The 18,558-nt window shown below is 42.7% G+C and overlaps 1 protein-coding gene across 1 annotated transcript; it reads right to left on the reverse strand.

Moving 5' to 3' along the window:
* Nucleotides 1–268: 268 nt before the first annotated feature.
* On the reverse strand, nt 269–18,471 carry med23 (mediator complex subunit 23). The gene is made up of 30 exons (XM_083934476.1): nt 18,333–18,471; nt 17,184–17,215; nt 16,906–16,993; nt 16,688–16,812; nt 16,491–16,602; nt 16,169–16,267; nt 15,928–16,029; nt 15,451–15,520; nt 14,961–15,073; nt 14,748–14,843; nt 9,378–9,584; nt 8,819–8,962; nt 8,504–8,649; nt 8,094–8,339; nt 7,847–7,989; nt 7,385–7,559; nt 6,773–6,936; nt 6,451–6,575; nt 6,144–6,349; nt 5,562–5,742; nt 5,307–5,477; nt 4,958–5,174; nt 4,227–4,336; nt 3,879–4,005; nt 3,308–3,473; nt 2,605–2,677; nt 2,289–2,503; nt 2,056–2,176; nt 1,818–1,949; nt 269–729 (listed from the first exon to the last, which is right to left on the reverse strand). Exons 1-30 carry the CDS (start codon nt 18,390–18,392, stop codon nt 514–516), a joined length of 4,182 nt encoding a protein of 1,393 aa, XP_083790602.1. The 5' UTR covers nt 18,393–18,471; the 3' UTR covers nt 269–513.
* Between the last annotated feature and the right edge of the window lie 87 nt (nt 18,472–18,558).

The raw sequence follows: 18,558 nt of genomic DNA on the forward strand, positions 1-18,558 counted from the left end.
CAATGGGATCGCTCTCTCTCTCTGTAAATGTTGGACTCCCCCTACTGGTGTCAGTCTACTATGTTGCTCTAATGTAATTTGTATGACACAGTAGTCTAAGTCATTGTTCTCAGATATTGGGTCGTGTCGGTCATGACTTGTCTGAGTGTGACTCACCTAAACAATAAGGGTGTGAGAGATGAGAATTAGCTGAACAACAGACGGATAAAATCACGTGTCCAAGGCAAAACAAACAAAATAGCATTTTGAAAAGACATAAGGAGCCAGATTACCAAAGTCTTTTTTAATGATCTAATAATAATAATGTACAGTAGAAAAACTGACTACAAACAAACAAATAAAAAAGAGGCTATGATATGTACGAGTGTTTGTCTGGACCGTCCTGAGTGCAGCAGGTGCGGAGAGATGCAGATTATGCAGGTTTCTTGTTTATAAAAGTACAATTATTATCAATTATTAGTTTAAGCAATTCAAAGAAGCTAAAAACTGTGTGTGTGTGTGTTTGCTGTGTACCTACATAGGTGTGTGTGCATGCTGTGTGGAGGAGGGTGAGGCGGCAGCAGAGGATGAGGATGAGAGTGAGGAGGCGGGGGGTTGAGGGGTGGAGGAAGAGGCGGCCGAGGAAGTGGAGGCGACGGTCGCAGCCGACGACGAAGTCTCTATCTTGTGTGTGATGAAGCGCAGCCGCAGCTTCATGGCGGGGCGCAAAGTCACGATGATTTTCTCCACCTAGAGAAAGACAAACATCGAAGGATGGTGAGGAATTTAAAAAATGAAATGAAGAATCCATGGATGTAAACAGATAGAAAGGAAGCAATGCACTGATAACTAAAGTAAAGGTTAAGAAAGAGAAAGAGACTGGATGAGTTTAGGAAAAACAACTAAATACATAATTCTGATTTGGGTTTAAACTGACCGGCACAGTTCATTTTCTGAAGCAGGGGTAGAATTACAGTACAGTGTAATTGCTAGGTCAACACGCATTTATGTAACATCACTTGTTTTGAACTGCCTGACCCAAAGGAACATGGCTTAAGTAAAGACTACGCTCAGTCTTCAATGGTGGCTTTGTCTATTAAATTAATTACTCGTAAAGTCATTTGTATTTAAAGCACACTCCTGTAAGCCTCGAGCACAAACGGAGCTACAGTTTCATCTCTAATTAACTCTGGTGTCGGGTCTGGTCACTGGTGAGCAACTGCGCGGGAGGTGACAGATTGAAGCTAAAAATGGAAAATGAAAAGAGAACTGTCTCCCGAGAAGCTGCAGGTTCACAGATGTCAGCTCCTTTGAAGTCTGGGTGACGAAGGTCTCAATTTGTAGCTTTTCATCAGCCGCCACAGTTTGTTATTTTGTTGTATTATGTCCCTGACCCACCTGGCCGACTTGTGCCGGTCGGTCAAATATGGGCTGTCTGATTCAACATGTTGCGGCAGAGCTTGCTGGTGAGAGAAATCACGGTGATTGGCAGTTTAGCTTACGAGAAGAAAAACACAAGCGGCTGTGAGATCGAAAACTTGTTTTATCAGGTAAGATGATGTTTTAGACATTTATTTATGCTAACTCACAGGGCTAAATAGCAACTTGAAGCTGTTATGCTGGTCTTCTGGTTCCCCTTTTTGAATAAAATTATAGATTACCACCACCTGCTGGTATGGAGATGAACTTCCTCTCACGCAAGAGCAGAAATACATGCTGTTTAGCCATTAGCTGGAGTCTAGACACTGCCAAAAACATGTGGGGACGCAGGTTTGGCGTGAATGGGCCCAAAAGTCTAAAAAAGCTTTATGTAATTTTCCACTTAAGCCCACTCTTACCTGCTCCTTCACGCTGTCTCCAGTGTACATGTATTTAATATGATAGAGGAAGTCACAGATTGGGTCCATGTAGCTGAGATGTTGGCAGTGTTGGTCCACCGCCTGGAGCATCTCGTAGAAGGCCACGCCCATCTGGAACACAAAGAAACGTTTGAAGTGAACATAAAACTAAACAAATAAAACTGGTTAAAAGGGAACCTAAATGTGGGTAATTTAAAGGTTTAAGGTTTGTGCGTACCTCCAACATGCATCGTGTCCTCTCTAGCTGGAAGCGCTGCAAGAACGGCCCCACCAGGTGATACACGTAGAGTAACTGGAACTCCGTCTGGACGACAGGCTTCAGCGTCTCTGACAGGAACCTACACACGCGCACAAATTTATGATGGCATGACAACCATGAATGATGTGTAGGCTAAAGAGCACACATACGGGGGAGAGTGATAAGACATACGCTGAGGAACATTTCCTTACTTGGGAATCAGAGATAGCTGTCCGATGGACGAGTGATGCCACACAGCGTGAGCTAATGCTAGTACATAACTGCAGTTCATTTCGCTGTAGCTCTGGTGGCAGGCAGTGAAGTCCAGTAAGGCGAAGGGATAACCTGCCCACTCTGTCTCTGATGTCAGCGCCGGAGAACCCATCACGGACACGATGCGGTCGTGGAGAACGATCCAGTAGGGCTCCTGGAAGAGGGGAGACGGAGGTGGTCATGGAGAACAAACTCTGTGTGAATTCATCAAATATTTAGAGACTGCGAAGATCTTTTCTGAGTGTTTTCTCTTACAGGAAGTGCAGTTATCACAAGTCCAATGGCATTCATCCAAGCTGTGATGTTCTCTCTGGGAACCAGAGGTTGGCTGAAAGGTTGAAAGAAAAAACAAGAAAACAGCCTCATCAACCAAAATGCTCAAATAATATGCATCATTACAAAAAGCTAGTCTGACTCCACCAGATGGATTCATTTGCATTTGCTCAGCATATCCATCTGGGAAATCTAGGTTGGAGATCTTTTGGGAAGGGGGCAAAAATACTGGTTACTGATTGGATAAACCATCTGTCTATCACCAACATACGGGCCAAATCAACCAATCAGATCAACAAACTGTATAACTTACTACCAGCGTCGGGGCAAAGCTCAGAAAGTAGACATTTCGGTAAAGGATATTTGTTTGTGTAACGCAAATTTACGGATTAGAAGGCACAAATGTCGGGTGCCCGATCCATATTCCAACAAAAGGCTCAGAGAGAAAAAAGTGTTAGCGTGTGGCATCTTATGCACAGAAGCTGCCATGTTGATTACACTGAACAGTCACTTCTCGTTTCGTCACACTTAAATCCACCTCAAAACCAACCCTGATTGGTTAGGTAGCTTGGAAAACTTTTCTCTGCCGCATGTTACCAGACTGATCTGCGAGTAAAAAACGGAGCTTGCGAGATCAAGATGGTCTCAGGAGGCTAACAAAAAGCTAGACTGAAGTCTTTCGTACCTCTTCAACACAACATTGAGCAGCGCGTTGCCGACATCTTTCCCTGGCACGGCCAAAGCCATCAGCTCCACGCAGGTGACGTGCAGGGCGTGGGCCGCAGGGTTGGGAAACTCGTTGAACCTCCAGTCACAGTTAGGGAAGGGACCGGGTGACTTGCCGGCCATGGGTGAGAAAGAGAGTTAGGGAGGCTAAACAATCACTGGGGGGGGGAAATGACGTACAACACGGGCGTGAAATGTAATGTGTTTGTTATAGTCTGGTTGGTAGGCCTGTCAATCCATGATACACTCCAACAGCTGCTTGTATCTTGTTTTATTTCTCTGTTGTAACAGCTACATCAGCTGCAATAAAATGACCCGAGATTAAATGACTACAGGCGTAAAACTATACCGGTGTTTAAAGCAAAGAGGCATTAGGGGACACTAGAAGTACTGGCAGTAAGGTAAATGTATTATTCAGGTACCCCAGAGACCCATGACTTTTTATTAGCCAGAAACAGAGTTGGTTAGAGAGAATAGCGATCTATCAACAGGATAGCCGTCTACCAACAGGGGAGATTAATGAAGGATATTGTCCACCAGGCGTCCAATCAGCTTGCAGTAGTAGGTGTCATCAGGGATCCACGGATTGTCCTCTCTGGGGTTCATGCCAAACTTCAGGTAGGTTTCACTAAGGCACCACCCTGGGGTACGGTTGTCCTATAAAAATAAACAACATTGTAAATTCTGTACAACTGGCACCAATAAACATGAATAATAGTTGTAATGAAACAAACAATGAGATGCTGCTGGGGACGGACCATATTAACATTAATAATGATAATGAAGTATTGTGTGTGTGTGTGTGTGTGTGTGTGTGTGGGGGGGGGGGGGGGGGGGTGTGCGTGCGTGTGTGTGTTTGTTCATCTCCCTCAGCCTACCTTCAGTGAAGACATGATTGCGTGCACCAGTTTTCTCTTCAGGCTGGTTCTCTCTCTCAGATGTCGTTCGTAGTAGTGAAGTGTGTTGTACAGGTAGGTGACAGGGCGGTCTGCACACAAACACAGCAGTAAATACACACGAGTGTGTACAAACAATGGCCAAAACATATTCGATTTATCGTTGTTGCCCTCTTGTTTTAAACCTGATCCGTCATTCATCCACACGGTCCTCTTCCATTCTTAAGTATTATTTGGACAAGATTAGTTTAATGTGGGGACGTGGGGTAAATAGTTTCACCTCAGGACGTTTGTTATATAAAATTGAGAAAGTGTGAGGGGTTACTCGATTTACGCACTACGTCATCTCCCTGTCGCCATATGCGTGTTACGTAGCTTCCTTATATCACAAAGGTACAAAATTGCTTTTTCAAGCGACCCTATACTCAAAAGTATGTGGAAACTACATATTGACGGGATATGACGGCATAACAACATATGTTTTACAGAGGGTTGTATTTGTACGGGACTAGTTTTACGTGAGTTTTTTTTCCGGACTGTTTTACAAAAGGTGAAAATCGCCGTATTTTTTACTGACATTCTCCGGAATAATAATAATTTAATTATAATTTGGACAGAACTAAAGGAAGGTAAAAATGACTTACCCACGTCCCCACATTAATCTAATCCTGTCAGAAAAGGGCTTAAGAACCCTAAACCTAACCCTTACTCACCGTGGAACTTGTACAGCCCTCCCAGATGGTCCAGCAGCGTTTCCAGAGACTTTGAGACGGGAAGAAGCTCCAAGAAGCGGTGGATGACGATGTCAAAGACGGGCAGGAAGCGCAGGCACACGTTGCCAAAGTAGATTGGCAGGTACTGAGGCTGGAGTTGCATGGGAGGGTTGACTTGGTCTGCGAGTCCCTCAAAGTACAGCTTCTCTGGGTATTTCTGGTGGAGGAACAAACATTGTTAACTTCAGACCTGGGTTTCTCTCTATCTATTTCACTGTTTTATGAAATGTTAATGCAGATTCTGTGGTAAGAATGTAACGTTCATTTTTAACTTCTGGGGGGAGTGTACCTTGTGGTAGCTCATGTGCTTGTTGTGCCAGTCACTCTGCAGCCAGTGCTCAGGAGCGTTCTCCTTGACAAAATCGTTGACTCGGTTCCTGAAATCGTTGGGCTTCAGCAGCAGAAGCTGGATTATGAAGTAGCAAACCTGAGCCTCGTTGCCCTCATGGCTACGCATCGCCTGGACGCAGAGGACAAGAGAGGTGAGACACATAGCCCTTGTCATATATTATATATTTTTCTCTGTATGCAAGTTTCTCCTCACCAAACACAGAATGAGTCTGTCCAGGGTGACTATGTTGTATTTCCAGACCATGTCGTTGAGTATTTCGATGCACTTGTTGAGCTGCTGTCCGCCGGCTGATGTCGAGAACTCATAGACAAGGAAGTCTGCAAATGTTCGTACGTGAGCCACCAGTGCACGAGCCCCGATCCGCTCTAAGACCCTGAGGGACACGAAATCAGGCTGCAGTTAGCTCCTCATCCCAAAATAACACTGTATAATCCCGCTGGATCAATTAGCCACAGATGTTAGACTTGGGAAGGTCCCTCCCCTCGGGCCAATTAGTGTACAAAATGCCAGAACATCAGTGGTGAGATGCATCATTACCACAACATGCTTCATCAAAACATACTCTGTGACACATGGTAAGAAGGGGCTGGAACTTGGACTGTGCTATGTAAGATTTGTTTTTATTGTGACATTTGGATATATTTTGCATCATCATCAGCCTTAATTACTTTCACTGGTGTTAAGTACACTTCTTATGACTGTACATATAAAATACATGTTTGTGTGGATTCTACCAAAGTGTATCTGTAGAGGCAATAAATAATGTCACCGAACCTGAAGCCTATCTGGTTAATGTGGTCCGTCTCCAGCAGCATCTTCCACAGCAGACAGAGGAAGAGTGGGGGTGAGCCCTGCATGGAGAAGTGGGTGATGATGTCGTTCTCGTTGGCCATCGACTTCCACTTCCTGTACTCCTCTTCCACGTTCTTTTTCAGGTTGAATCGAGACTCCTGAGGAACATTGTTTTGCTTGAAGAACGCCTGGGGGAAAGAGAGAGAGGTGGGAGTCAGTGCAACACACAGGCTTAAGGCATCTGATTTGAGATTAAATACATTTGTCAGTGTCATTTGTGCCTAAGAACCTGTAGCGGAGCAGGGAAGCAGGACAGAGTGTGTGAGGCCCAGTTATGAGGCGTGAAGTTCATGATGGTCTGGAGGATGTCTTTACACCAAGTCCCATGGATGGAGTCGGACCCCGTGAAAAAATCTGCACAGACACCAAGCAGGCAACATAAAAATCACATAATAAAGTGGTGATGGGAAACAGCTGATGTGTGGTTTATTTCCAGGTAACTCCCAGGAATTCATGAGAAAAGGAAGGAAATAAAAGAGCAAAAGTAGAGCAACAAAAAAGACCTCCGTAAAAGAAAGTTCTAAAGAAGTAAATACAGAGTGAGTTACTACCTGTGACGTGTGTGGCTCTGGCCAGAGTGAGGATCAAAGCTCGGTTCAGCTCTTCAGACTCAGCTGACAGCACCGTCTTTGGGTCGTTGAGGAAGCGAGTGAACTGGGGCTGCACCTCTGAACTCCCCAAAGCTGTGATCAACCGCAGAGCTGTGCTCTCAACACTGGGGACAAAGACGGCACGATAGAGACCGTTATCGACCTTATGATTATCTTTTTTTAATTGCCTTGAGTGGAGGAAGGCGCAATTAAAAACACCATGTGTACAGTATTCCGACTCCCTCATGTTCCCACTGGATGAGAAACAGTTTCTCTTTGTGTTTGTTAGCTTTTCTTGTCCTTTACATGCAGCGACGTGACTGCTTGATTGAATTTTGAATGAATCAGAAACAGTGCAGTATGCTTAGTCAGAGAGAACTCAAGGCTAGAGTACAAGGTAAGCAAATACACCCCACAATGGCTGATCAGAAGTGATTTGTAGTTTCGGTTTTCCACCTCCGATGAAGAGCAGTGCACAGCCGCTGTGGTCTTTGCCTAACGCAAAGACCACAGACTCTTCGTCTGTCAGTCGGTCTGTATAACGTAATGCACAGCAGACTATAGGTACCGTACCATAGATGCAGCTGGTTCTGGTTGGTCTGGGGCACAGCAGCCAGACTGTGTAGGTGACTCAGTAGCTGGACTCTGTAGTGCGGCTGAATGTGGTGCATCCGGTAGCTGAACATCTCCAGTAATGTGTGAAGGATTCCCCACGCGTGAGACTTAAACACGTTAGGCAGCAACTGGCCTGAACAGATGGAGAGTGTCACATTATTCAACATCCTGCTGGCACGAAGAGGCAATATGATGTTTAACACAAATGTTCTGAGCCAGTATGATCAAAGTGCAACCAAGGGGACAAGCAGTGGTGACTGAATATAAACTAAACATGCTGGTATAGTTATAGCACCCCTGTGACGGCCAACATTTATTATTCAGGGAATGTAACGACATGCAAATTACAGTTAGTGCTTTCTGCATCTGAAATGAACAACTGTGAAGCAGCAGCGAATTAAAAATGTTTCCACAACTCACTGATGAATCCTTTGATGCCCAATGACTCGATCTCCATGTAGACCAACAGTCGGCTGTATGTTTCTACCAGTGCGGGGGCCAGGGCGATGCTGGATTTGGCGTGGGCCAGCTTTATTACCCGCGTGGCAATACTGTGGATCAGACTGGTGGAAGGCAAGCAGACAGAGAGGTTCAGTTCATCAATATATCATCTATATATTATTTTTTTTGCAGTTAATTCATTTGTACATCGTTTGCTTTCCCTCACCTCATCTTTGCATGCACTGTGAGTGAATCCAGCAGGTTCATGGGCAGCGGGGTGACGGATCCTGACGCCATACAGTTGGTGCCGGGCAGGTTGATCCTCATAGATCCGTTTCCGTAGATGGTCTCAACCAGGACGCCCATCGGCAGAGTGAAGCACTCTGAGTTGGTGCTGTAGGCATTGCACAGAAGGGCGATCTTGTAGTCGGACATGCCAAGAGTCTTGTTACGCAGTGACTGCTGAAGGAACCTAACAGACGGGAGGGAGGGAGCACAAACATGTCGGGTTAAACTGAACTATTAACTGGATCAGTATTTTGGTGTACGGTTATTTGGAAGCATCATGAGGCTGTTTTGAGGTATTTATTGACCCAAAGAACATATTTCAAGGTCCAGTACTTTACAGATACATACTCATGGTGTAGTTTCAGAGAGTGCGGTATGGGTATCTGTAGTTTGGAGTTGTCGTTCTGAGCTTTGCGGTTCAGGTGGATCCAGATGCAGGTCATTGCAAAGGAATGAGTCGACTGGGGCTTGTTAATGTCTGGAACTGGAATGCACTGGAGAGAACCACATAATAATCTGATGCTACGGTCTATAAAGCTGATACTTAAAGAACAAACTCCGTTCATTAGTGCTATTCCTACCAAAATATCTATAGACAATAAAACATGGGCACTAGTAGTAATGATTGTAGTAAACCAAAAACATTTCTTGGCAGGTGCGTACCTCTTTTTCTGGGTAAAGCAGGTCAAAGAGCTTCATGACAGGCAGGAAGTCAGCCAAGGCATTCTTCTGAATGCTTCCTGAAATGAACTGCAGCAAGACCCACATTAGGTGGTCTCTCCCTTTAATGAGGCCTCTACCTGCAAGCTATAGAGAGAGAAGGACAAACTCAACAACAAGGGTCACACATCAGTTGATACCTGTTTTTTCATTTAAACACCATCTCCTGAACGCGTTGGAGGGAAGCGCTGAGTGTTCTAACTGAGAAATGTAAGACGGGTAAGAATTTCTTTAAAGAATGTGGAGATGTTTTTGGTTTTCGTTCTAAATTCACTGATATTTGCACATTGAGCTCAAATGACATATATACATATGTCATTTAATTCTTTGTTTGTTTTCTGTGATACTTTTTAACTTATTTGTTTTTCCTTGACAGAGTCCAATATCTTGTATTTTATAAATATATATATATATAAGAGTATTGTCAATTTACCAAATCAAGACAAAATCATGTTAACGGGATGGATAACTCTTCCTTCCTCTGCCAACTCCCTCAGCTTACCTTCTGATGTAACGACAGCACCATGTGAGGGAAGCTTGCAAACTGAAACAACACAAAGAAGATGAGCTGGGAGGAGAGGTGCTGCCAAAGCAACTGGCTAGTTCCTCCGACGTCGGCATCAAAGTGTTCCTCGGTCTCGGAGCGCTCCATGGCATACACCACAAGGTCCACCAGCTGCTCCTCCAGCACTGGGCAACGCTGCTTATGCTGACGGTGGAGGACGGGAGTGTTAAAGGATAAAGAAAATAGTGGGCAGGGGAGAGAGAGAGAGAGAGAGATAGTTAAACAAACAAAGAAAAGAGGTGAAGGAAACATGGAAGGGAAGGGAAAGGTTAAGAAAGACAGACAGAGGGAGGGAGAGAATGTGGGAGAGACAATTGTTAAATTACTTCACATACACATTTTCATGTTATCGGACACTCCAATAATTGACATTTTCCCATCCCTTCCATGCAGGACGGCCACTCCTTCCTGCCTCTGTCGGCTGGGTAAACCTTCCCCTGGCCCCTTTTCCACATTCACCTTTATCTGCAAATGCTCTGGTAATTTTCCTGTGATATTTTTTATGTAGGAACGTGTGCTGAACTTAAAATGCCGAGTTGGAATTTGGACCTAGTGAGATTTTGGTTGAACCTTTTCTTACAGCTCTAAACGTTTCAGCAATCTTACATGAGGGCTTCACATGGAGTGCGTGAACCAGTCGCAAAAGATTCACATGCTTTTGGGTAGTCTTGATATTTGAAACTCTACATACGGCAGCCAATTAGCACTGAACTCATAAGCTAATCCGCACAAGGAAATATAAACATGGTACAAGGTAATGGTTTGAGAACATCCTGCAAAAGAACTGCAATTAAAAAAGTTTTTGGGTGATTTTAATCCAGGCTTGTATCATGGTAATGTGGGCATGGTGTTTAGATGAACCGTGTTTGTCCTGTCGTACTAGAAGTCCCTGAGGAACGGAGCATCGGAGATTGTCTGAAATTTCGGCAGAGCGGGATCATGCATCATGTGGCAGATTTCAACAGATCTCTGATGCTCAACACTAACATGTTGAGTAATGTGCACTGCCCATATACCAGTAAAAAAGAAAGGCAATCAAATTAAAATAATGTAAATACTGTTAATTCAAACACACTGTAGCATTACAGTAAAACTGAGCTCAGCAGAAGTCTTGTGCAAGTATTACCTGTTATTCTGGGATGATGTTATCATGTAGAAACAAAATGTTTCCATAAAGAACTGCATTATATGTGAAGCTCATTGAGGAATCTAAATCAAAAACATTGGGTTTTCCATACGTGAAGGGGACTTTTGATGACAGAGGGAAGAAGAAAGGGAATCGAGAATCTGAAAAATGGGCGAGGGAGAGAATGGAGAGAGGGGGAGACAGGGAGGCGGATAGTGACGGGAAGGCAGGTTAACAAGATCTGAAAGCACCAATCGGTGAATGGTTGACCGCACAGTTTCTGCCTAACAGTGTAAACCCTGACTTCAGGCCATATAGTAGAAGGTGAATGTTCAAATGTGAGCCAAGTGGACTCTTCTGTTTGGGCTAGAGTTGGTCCATTAAACCAATAATGGATTGAAGAATTACCCACAGAACCTAATGCACCTGACATTACATACAAAGATGTATGCCAAAACAACACACTGGTCTTGATGTTCCTTTCATTTTTTTAAAGATTTGGGAATATTCAAAACTATCAATAGTGACATTTTCCCATTAACCCAGGGTGAGAAACTTAACTTCACCCACCAGACAGACAGAAGAAGGAGCGTGGATCTCTGCAGAGGCTACCACTGCAGGACTTAACACAGCCCTTTTCACACTCACAGGCCACAACATAGCAACTTAACAGCACAGCACGGCACAGCACAAAGCAGTGCAATAGGACACGGTACACAGCACTCAACACCAAACCAAACAGTGCGGCACGTGCATGCAGGTTTGGGAATGTGGGGGAGGTGGTGTGATTGGGAAGAAGAAGAGGAGCTGTGAGGTCGACCATCACTTCTCTCCCTCTGCCACCAAACACACACACACACACGCACACACTCATGCTCACAGAGAAAGAGAGAGGGCAAGAGAAAAACAAAGAAAAAGAGAGAGAAAGAGAGAAGGATCCAGGGGCGTATCTTCCATTTACTGTACGAAGAAATCAGCCCAATGGCTTACCTAATAACATCCCAAAGCCAGTGTCCTAGCAACAGTAAAACCATACCAGTGGCTGGGCAATAATCTACCTCCACTACAAACAACTCCACCAACGAATGTGTATCTAAAACAAATACATTTTAAAAGGAACTGTCTCTCAACCCACATTTTCCCCCCAAAATTAGCATCGATCTGCCACTGATAAGGATCACTACTGGTCTTCAACCGTTAGACGAGTAAGCATGTCACTTATCCGCCACTAAGTTAATTTCAGACTCTGTGCAATGACTGGCCATATGCTGCTCTCAGTCGTAGTTTCGGTAGATTTTAGCTAAATGATTACTCAATACAACCCTGCGATAGTCTGGGATTCTGTCCAGGGTGGACCCCGACTTGGCCTGCCGTCAGCTGGGATCGGCTGCAGACCCCCGCGACACCAACTGGTATAAGCAGTTGCAGATAATGGATAGATGGTTATTACGAAACTAAGTAACTCAATTGTCTGAAGAGAACAATAATATTTGAAGGAAATTTTAGTGATCGGTATAGAAATGTCTTCTTTAAGAGAAGCTGTTGCTTGTAGTTTGTGAATACGCACTGCAGCTCAGTACCATTAATCAAGAATGTAAAATTACGATGCCAAGGCACAAACTGGAGGAAAAAAAAATAAAGAAATCAACCACGCATCATATGATAAACATCAAACACGTCAGAGATTTATCATCCACTCAGACAGCCAACCAGAATCCCTCATCAGCCGACCTGGGCAAAAAACTGATCAAAAAAACTCAAAGTTTAAGATTGAGGTTAAGGAGCGTTGGGTTTCGTAACGCACATTTTGCCATGTCTTCTAATATGAAGCTACCTGTGCACATGCAGTTTGAATTTATACGCTGCTATCCAAGTGAACTTTGTAATTATCGAAGTATCACTCTATCTCTAACCTGGAAAGACTAGAGGTACTCTTTGGAGGATGGATATGATTATAGAGGAATGAAAAGTGAAGTTAGCAGAGCGTGAACGTTACCAATTATAAAACACTAATTTAAGGCGCGCTTTATCATTTTTGCAAAAACCAATTATTAAATAAGGTTAGTTTAGACTGGAAGTAGAAGACATGCCAATCAGAAAATCATTAAAATCCACCTCTTCACAATGCCTTAATACAGATTATCTGACCTGTAGACTTACTGATTTAAAATACAGCAGGTCTTCCTGTGATTACTGCCCCGGCTATTGCAGTGTACTTGAATTACAAAGCATAATCAACTGTACTGCGGTACAAGTCAAGAGCCCCGTTTAGTCTAAACAGAGTAATTTTGCCCAGGTCAGCACAACAGAAAGCAGCATTAGGTCAGACACGAGAGGACCCTGCTAACAACAGGCGAGGACCAGACGACATTCATACATGCAGTGCAGCAGGACTTGAAATGTCAACAGCAGGGTTTAAATTACATACTTAAATGTCAGGAACATGGCTGGGACTAAATACAATACAAACTACAGTCCAGAGAATCTATAATGGTCTCAGTCTGGAATAAAAACAACTGTATGATGCACGTCAGTTGGCTCAGTTGATATGAAGGGCTATCCAGGGTTGTCAAATTAAATCTGACATGATCAATGTACGGAAATTGGGTATTGACTGCAGCACTGCAAATATGTAGATGTAAAAATATTAAAATATATATTAATATTAAACATTAACATAACAAGCAATTCCAATATTGCAAAAGAACAGAAAAACATCAACAGAGCTGACTTTGCATTAGTGGCAACTAGTGATTAATTATTATTTATTCTTTATAAAATCCTGCACTATTATAATAAGACAGGAATTCTATTTTGGGCTGGATTACTTATTAAATATTGACCATCAGTGGCTTCAATCAATACACTTTATTAAAATGTATAGTTACTCTGCTGCATAAGCAGATAAGTCAGCACATGTAGTAAACTGGTGTTACCGAAAACAATTCATTTTGCACACTACCCTATTGCTTGAACAAACCATCCGTGGTTAATGATCCATGAGCATCGATTAACCAGCTGCCTATTAATCATATTTTATGTTCCTGCTTGTCTGTCTGCCCAGTATTCATCTGTCCATTTCTACTGGGTATATCTCTATGAAGCCCTGCTGTGACCATCTCAAGCTCTGCAGCATTTCTCTTCACTCCATCTCAAGTTTTCTTTTCTTTTTTTTTGTCCAGTTTCCCCATTTACATGACATCAGCGTGCCTAAAAATTTTTTAAAAAGCTAAGCGTCCAATGGGCTGGTTAGTTGGTAGGTCAGATGACCAGGAAGACGAACAGCGACATACCTGGGCAATGTTCAGAGTCTAGAGTGCGCATGGCAGAGAGACAGACAAACACAACACACAACCAGAGAACAAGAGAGGGAGAGAAAAGAGAGAGAGAGAGAGAGAGAGAGAGAGAGAGAGAGAGAGAGAGAGAAACAAAGAAAGAGGGAGAAAGAAACAGAGAGGGGGAAAAAAAGGAGAGAAAAGAGAGAGAGAAAGTGGTGACTAAGGAGCTAGGTTGTTCACTGTCCGTTCAGCACAGTTAGCATCAACTCAGCCAATTCAAAAACAGACAAACTTGTTTCCAGGTTTATCTGTTCATATTTAAAATATGAGGAAAAATAGAATCAGAAAAGCTCTGGCCAGTTTTGCGTAACGCTTCTTGTTAGGAACAAACTGTCCGAGAGCACGTCAAACTGGGAGTCTCGACGAGCTAGGCTGAGTTGAAGCTGCATGAACTCAACAGGGAAAACTAACCAGTGCATTATGGTTCAAGCTCATAGCATTGGCTCGCTTTACATATGGTCTTATATAGCTGCGTTACCAGGGCAACAACAAGGGAGGAGAGGGGTGTCCAAAGAGCAAAGGGAGGGGAGGAGAAACAAGAAAATAAAAGGAATATGAAAAAAGGAAGCAGGTAAAAACAAAAACAGAAGAGGATGAGGTTGATGAGTAAGTACAGGAGAAAAAGAACAAACAGGTGAGGAGCGTCAGAGAGGAGACAAAAAAGGAGAAACAAGGGAAAAGGAACAGCAGGAGCGGGTGGGGGAACGAAGGGAGAAGAGAGAGTGGGGTTGGAAAAAATTTAAAAGAAAGCAGAGTCTATAAAGAGAGTGAAAGTGACAGGAACAGTGGAACGGTGGAGGGCCTGGTATTGAAGCAACCGAGCAAAAGAGGAGGCTGTCATACCTGCTTGTTGAGGCCCAACATGTTGCACACCATTTCCCTTGAATATGGCTGTTCTAACACATAGCGCAGCAAGCCCGTCTGTGGCTCGAACAGGTCCTACATACAAAAAACGATATACAATTTATCACTGATTTTGTGTATGTATGCATGTACGTATGTGTGTGTGTGTGTGTGTGTGTAAAGGCTTATTTAGTGCATATGTTAATATGATACCTTGTCAAATGGCAGCATGCCTCTCAGAGGGAAGCGGAGAGTAGTGGGGTCTAATTTCCAGGAGTTACAGATGGCCCCGCTGTTATTCACTACTGGTAACAAGCTGCACCGACCTGTGGACGCATTCACACATGGAAGGGCTAAACAAATGCAGCGCACATACATGAGTGGCATTATGTCTTCAAACTTAATGTCTACAAGTAACATATCTGTGGCATGCAATGTGGCAAACATGCACGTGTTGAGTTAGTCACAGAGTAGTCAGACCCATCTCCACAGCACTGGTGAATGGATGGACAAGCCGCAGAGTGCTCAGTAGAAACGGCTTAAATCTCAAGTGAGTATCTTTATACCATAGGTGTTCAAATGGATTTGATATGATTCTTTTTGTCAAAAACAAGAACCTTTAAGAACAACAAAGCTCTGAAATCTTGATATCTTTTAGAGCAATGACTTCTGGGCTCCTTGCGTGTGTTTATGTGTCTCTTACCACAGATGGAGTTGATTCTGGCTGTAGGCCTGAAAGTGTCCACAAAGTCTGATATCAAACTGCCTAGAAGCTACAATCAGAGACCAGAAGAAAGAGAGAAGATCTTATAGACACACATGACACAGCTGCAAACTAGGACTGAACAATATGAGGAAAACATCTAATTTTGATAATTTTTTTAATAATACTTCAATTACAATAGGATTCACAATATTGGAGGAAATTTTCTGCATCTACATTCTTATTTAATTAAAAGAAATATATTCAAATGACCATGGTGTGATCTTTGCAAGGATCTGAACTAAACAAAGATTTTTCCTTAAGTCTGTTAAACCATACAAGCAGCACCACAACACTTAATTCAATTTTATATTATAATAAATACCCCCCCCCCCCCCCCCTTTAGATATTGCACTAGACCATATTGCGATTTTGATAAAACTGTGATTATAACACACATGAGAAACTCACACTTACCCAGTGTGATAGCTGTCCCTCTTGATACAGTTTTCTGATTTCTGTGACAGCAAAGTAGGCTGGCAGGAGGCAGGCATTTCTGTCTAGGGTATACTCTACCACCTGGAATGTGCACAAGAAAGAGTAAGAAATTAAATTATTACATTTGGTATGCTTACAGATCATTTTTCAAACAACAAATAAGCATGAGAGATAAATCACAAATAATGGCATTTAATACGTGAAAGAAAAACAGAAATACCTCTCTGGCAGCAAGTAGCTGCTGGACTATAGCAGAGCTGACGGTGGTAGGAATGGTTTGAATTTTATCCAGTATAGCTCTCAATAGGTCGCGAACACCCTGAAACACACACAAGTAATATGAAAACATACCCAGTAATGGAAGATGGAACAATGAGTCTTCCAGAAATTTTTGGTTTACATGGAACAGAAGCCAGATTTCAAACACAGGAGGACATTTTCATTCATATGTGTGTGTGTGTGTGTGTGTGTGTGTGTGTGTGTGTGTGTGTGTGTGTGTGTGTGTGTGTGTGTGTGTGTGTGTGTGTGTGTGTGTGTGAGACCTTGTAGTCCACCCCTCCGATGATCTTGCGAATCAGCTTGAAAGTTAAAGCCCACAACTGAGTCCTCTCCCATTCCAAACTGTCCGAGTTTATCAGAGCTGCACACACCATCCTTTGGACACACAGAGAGATTAATTAGATGGACGATTAACACAAATAACAGACACGTTAGATAAGTGTGCACACAATGTGTTTACCTAGGCGGTAACAGACTGGTCTCCACAGCCATTGCTAGGCAGTCATGGAGGAAGGAGATCCTTTTAGGACTGTGCTGGCTGTGTATGAACCGCACTATCCACTGCACACACTGTTCATGCGACTCCTGCAGAAAGACAAGGAGGGAAATTTAAAGCATCCAGTCATTTATTCATTATCTTGTGTGCAAACGTGCGTCCGTCTCTGTGTGTTCAGTCACCTGTGGTAGTGTCCCCCAGTATTGTCTGAAAGCTCCCAAACAACTGATGAGTTTAGTCCTCTCATCCTCTGGAGTGTCCATAAACATCCTGAAACAACACAACTGATGTTTTAGCCTGCAGAATTCAGTTCACAAGGTATTCATGTGTTATTTTTTTCTGCTAAGACACAAAGCGTTTAACAAATCAACATTACACCTTCTACCGTACAACTAGTCGGCCCTGCTTTAATCACGCAACAAAACAACAACAGGACGTGTGAGTGTTGGAGCCATCTTACCCAGCAAAGGCCTCTTCTATCATCTCGGTTTTCTGAGGAGAAAAACAAAATCGAGAAAACATTACGGGGGAGGAAAATGTTACGTTTTGATTCTTGTTTAAGTGTTCCACATTTTTCTTTATTATAGTAGTGTGTGTGTGTGTGTGTGTGTGTGTGTGTGTGTGTGTGTGTGTGTGTGTGTGTGTGTCCAAGTGAAACGTGCAGATTGATTGAATCATTAACTGATCTGTATTAGTCTTCCTGTGAAGCAAATCTGAATAAATGGGCAGTTTTATGATGTTCACCTACATTTAGTAGGCTATCATAGTACACACTGTTTAATCATTATAACCTGCATTAGTAATAACAATGTGCTACTGTTGTCTCATTTCACACACAGGACACATGTCAGAATTTGCTAAAGAACAGTTCAAACATAGCTGTATGGGGAATCTAAATTTCCTATAAGCTAGAAAATGAGAATAACATTTTTTAAATAAGGTGATCCATTACTATTGGGTAATCCATTACTATTGGGTAATCCATTACTATTGGGTAAAGGTGAATATGCAATTCTGAGCAGTGATAATGAACATGAACAACTGATTAGCTCAGCTGAACTTAAATCTCAATGTGGAATAGTAATATATTCCTCTGTGCTTTGGTGTAAATTTAAAACATTGAAAAATAGTGTATTTATTGTTCCGGTTATACATATATTTTAGATTTCCCTGTGTTTATATTGTTCATATTTGTCTATACTATTCTACAATGTATTGTTTCTTATTGATGCTTCTTCTATGTTTGCTATCCACTTTGCTGCTGTAATAAGGAAATTTCCCTTTTGTTGGATTAATAAAGGAATATCTTATCTTGATGAACAGTTCATTAAAGCTACTTGTATAATGTACGTACACAATGCAGTCTATTGCATTTGTTTTGAAACGTCAGCGATTAAAACGTTTCAATGTTAGCTGTAATAATATTATTTATATTCTGTTAACAGTTTAAAGTAGTGTATAGTTAACGTAACTGTATTTAGAAGCATAGCTCTCTAACGTTAACGCTGGCTCTGTTGTATGCGTGAAAATACAATAAAAAAAGTCTAACGTTGTCTGCAATGCTAACCGATGTTAGCTTTGAATCCAGTTAATAAAGATGAACAATTACCACAACATCCTCAAAGATGCTCTGGAGCTGCGTTTCCATCGAAAGCGCCATGTTTTGCATCAAAAGGGTCGACTTTATTAGCGAACCATCACACAAATCAGTCAGGTTTACTCCAAACAATGCTACCAACAAGCTTCATGCTAACACGGACCGGAATGAATGTGCTGCGAGACGCGCAACTTCCAAAACAGTCCGGAGTCAAAGCGGAGACACTGGCTGCATAGTT

Source organism: Echiichthys vipera (genome assembly GCF_963691815.1).
Source record: "Echiichthys vipera genome assembly, chromosome: 19".
Lineage (NCBI taxonomy): Eukaryota > Metazoa > Chordata > Actinopteri > Perciformes > Trachinidae > Echiichthys > Echiichthys vipera.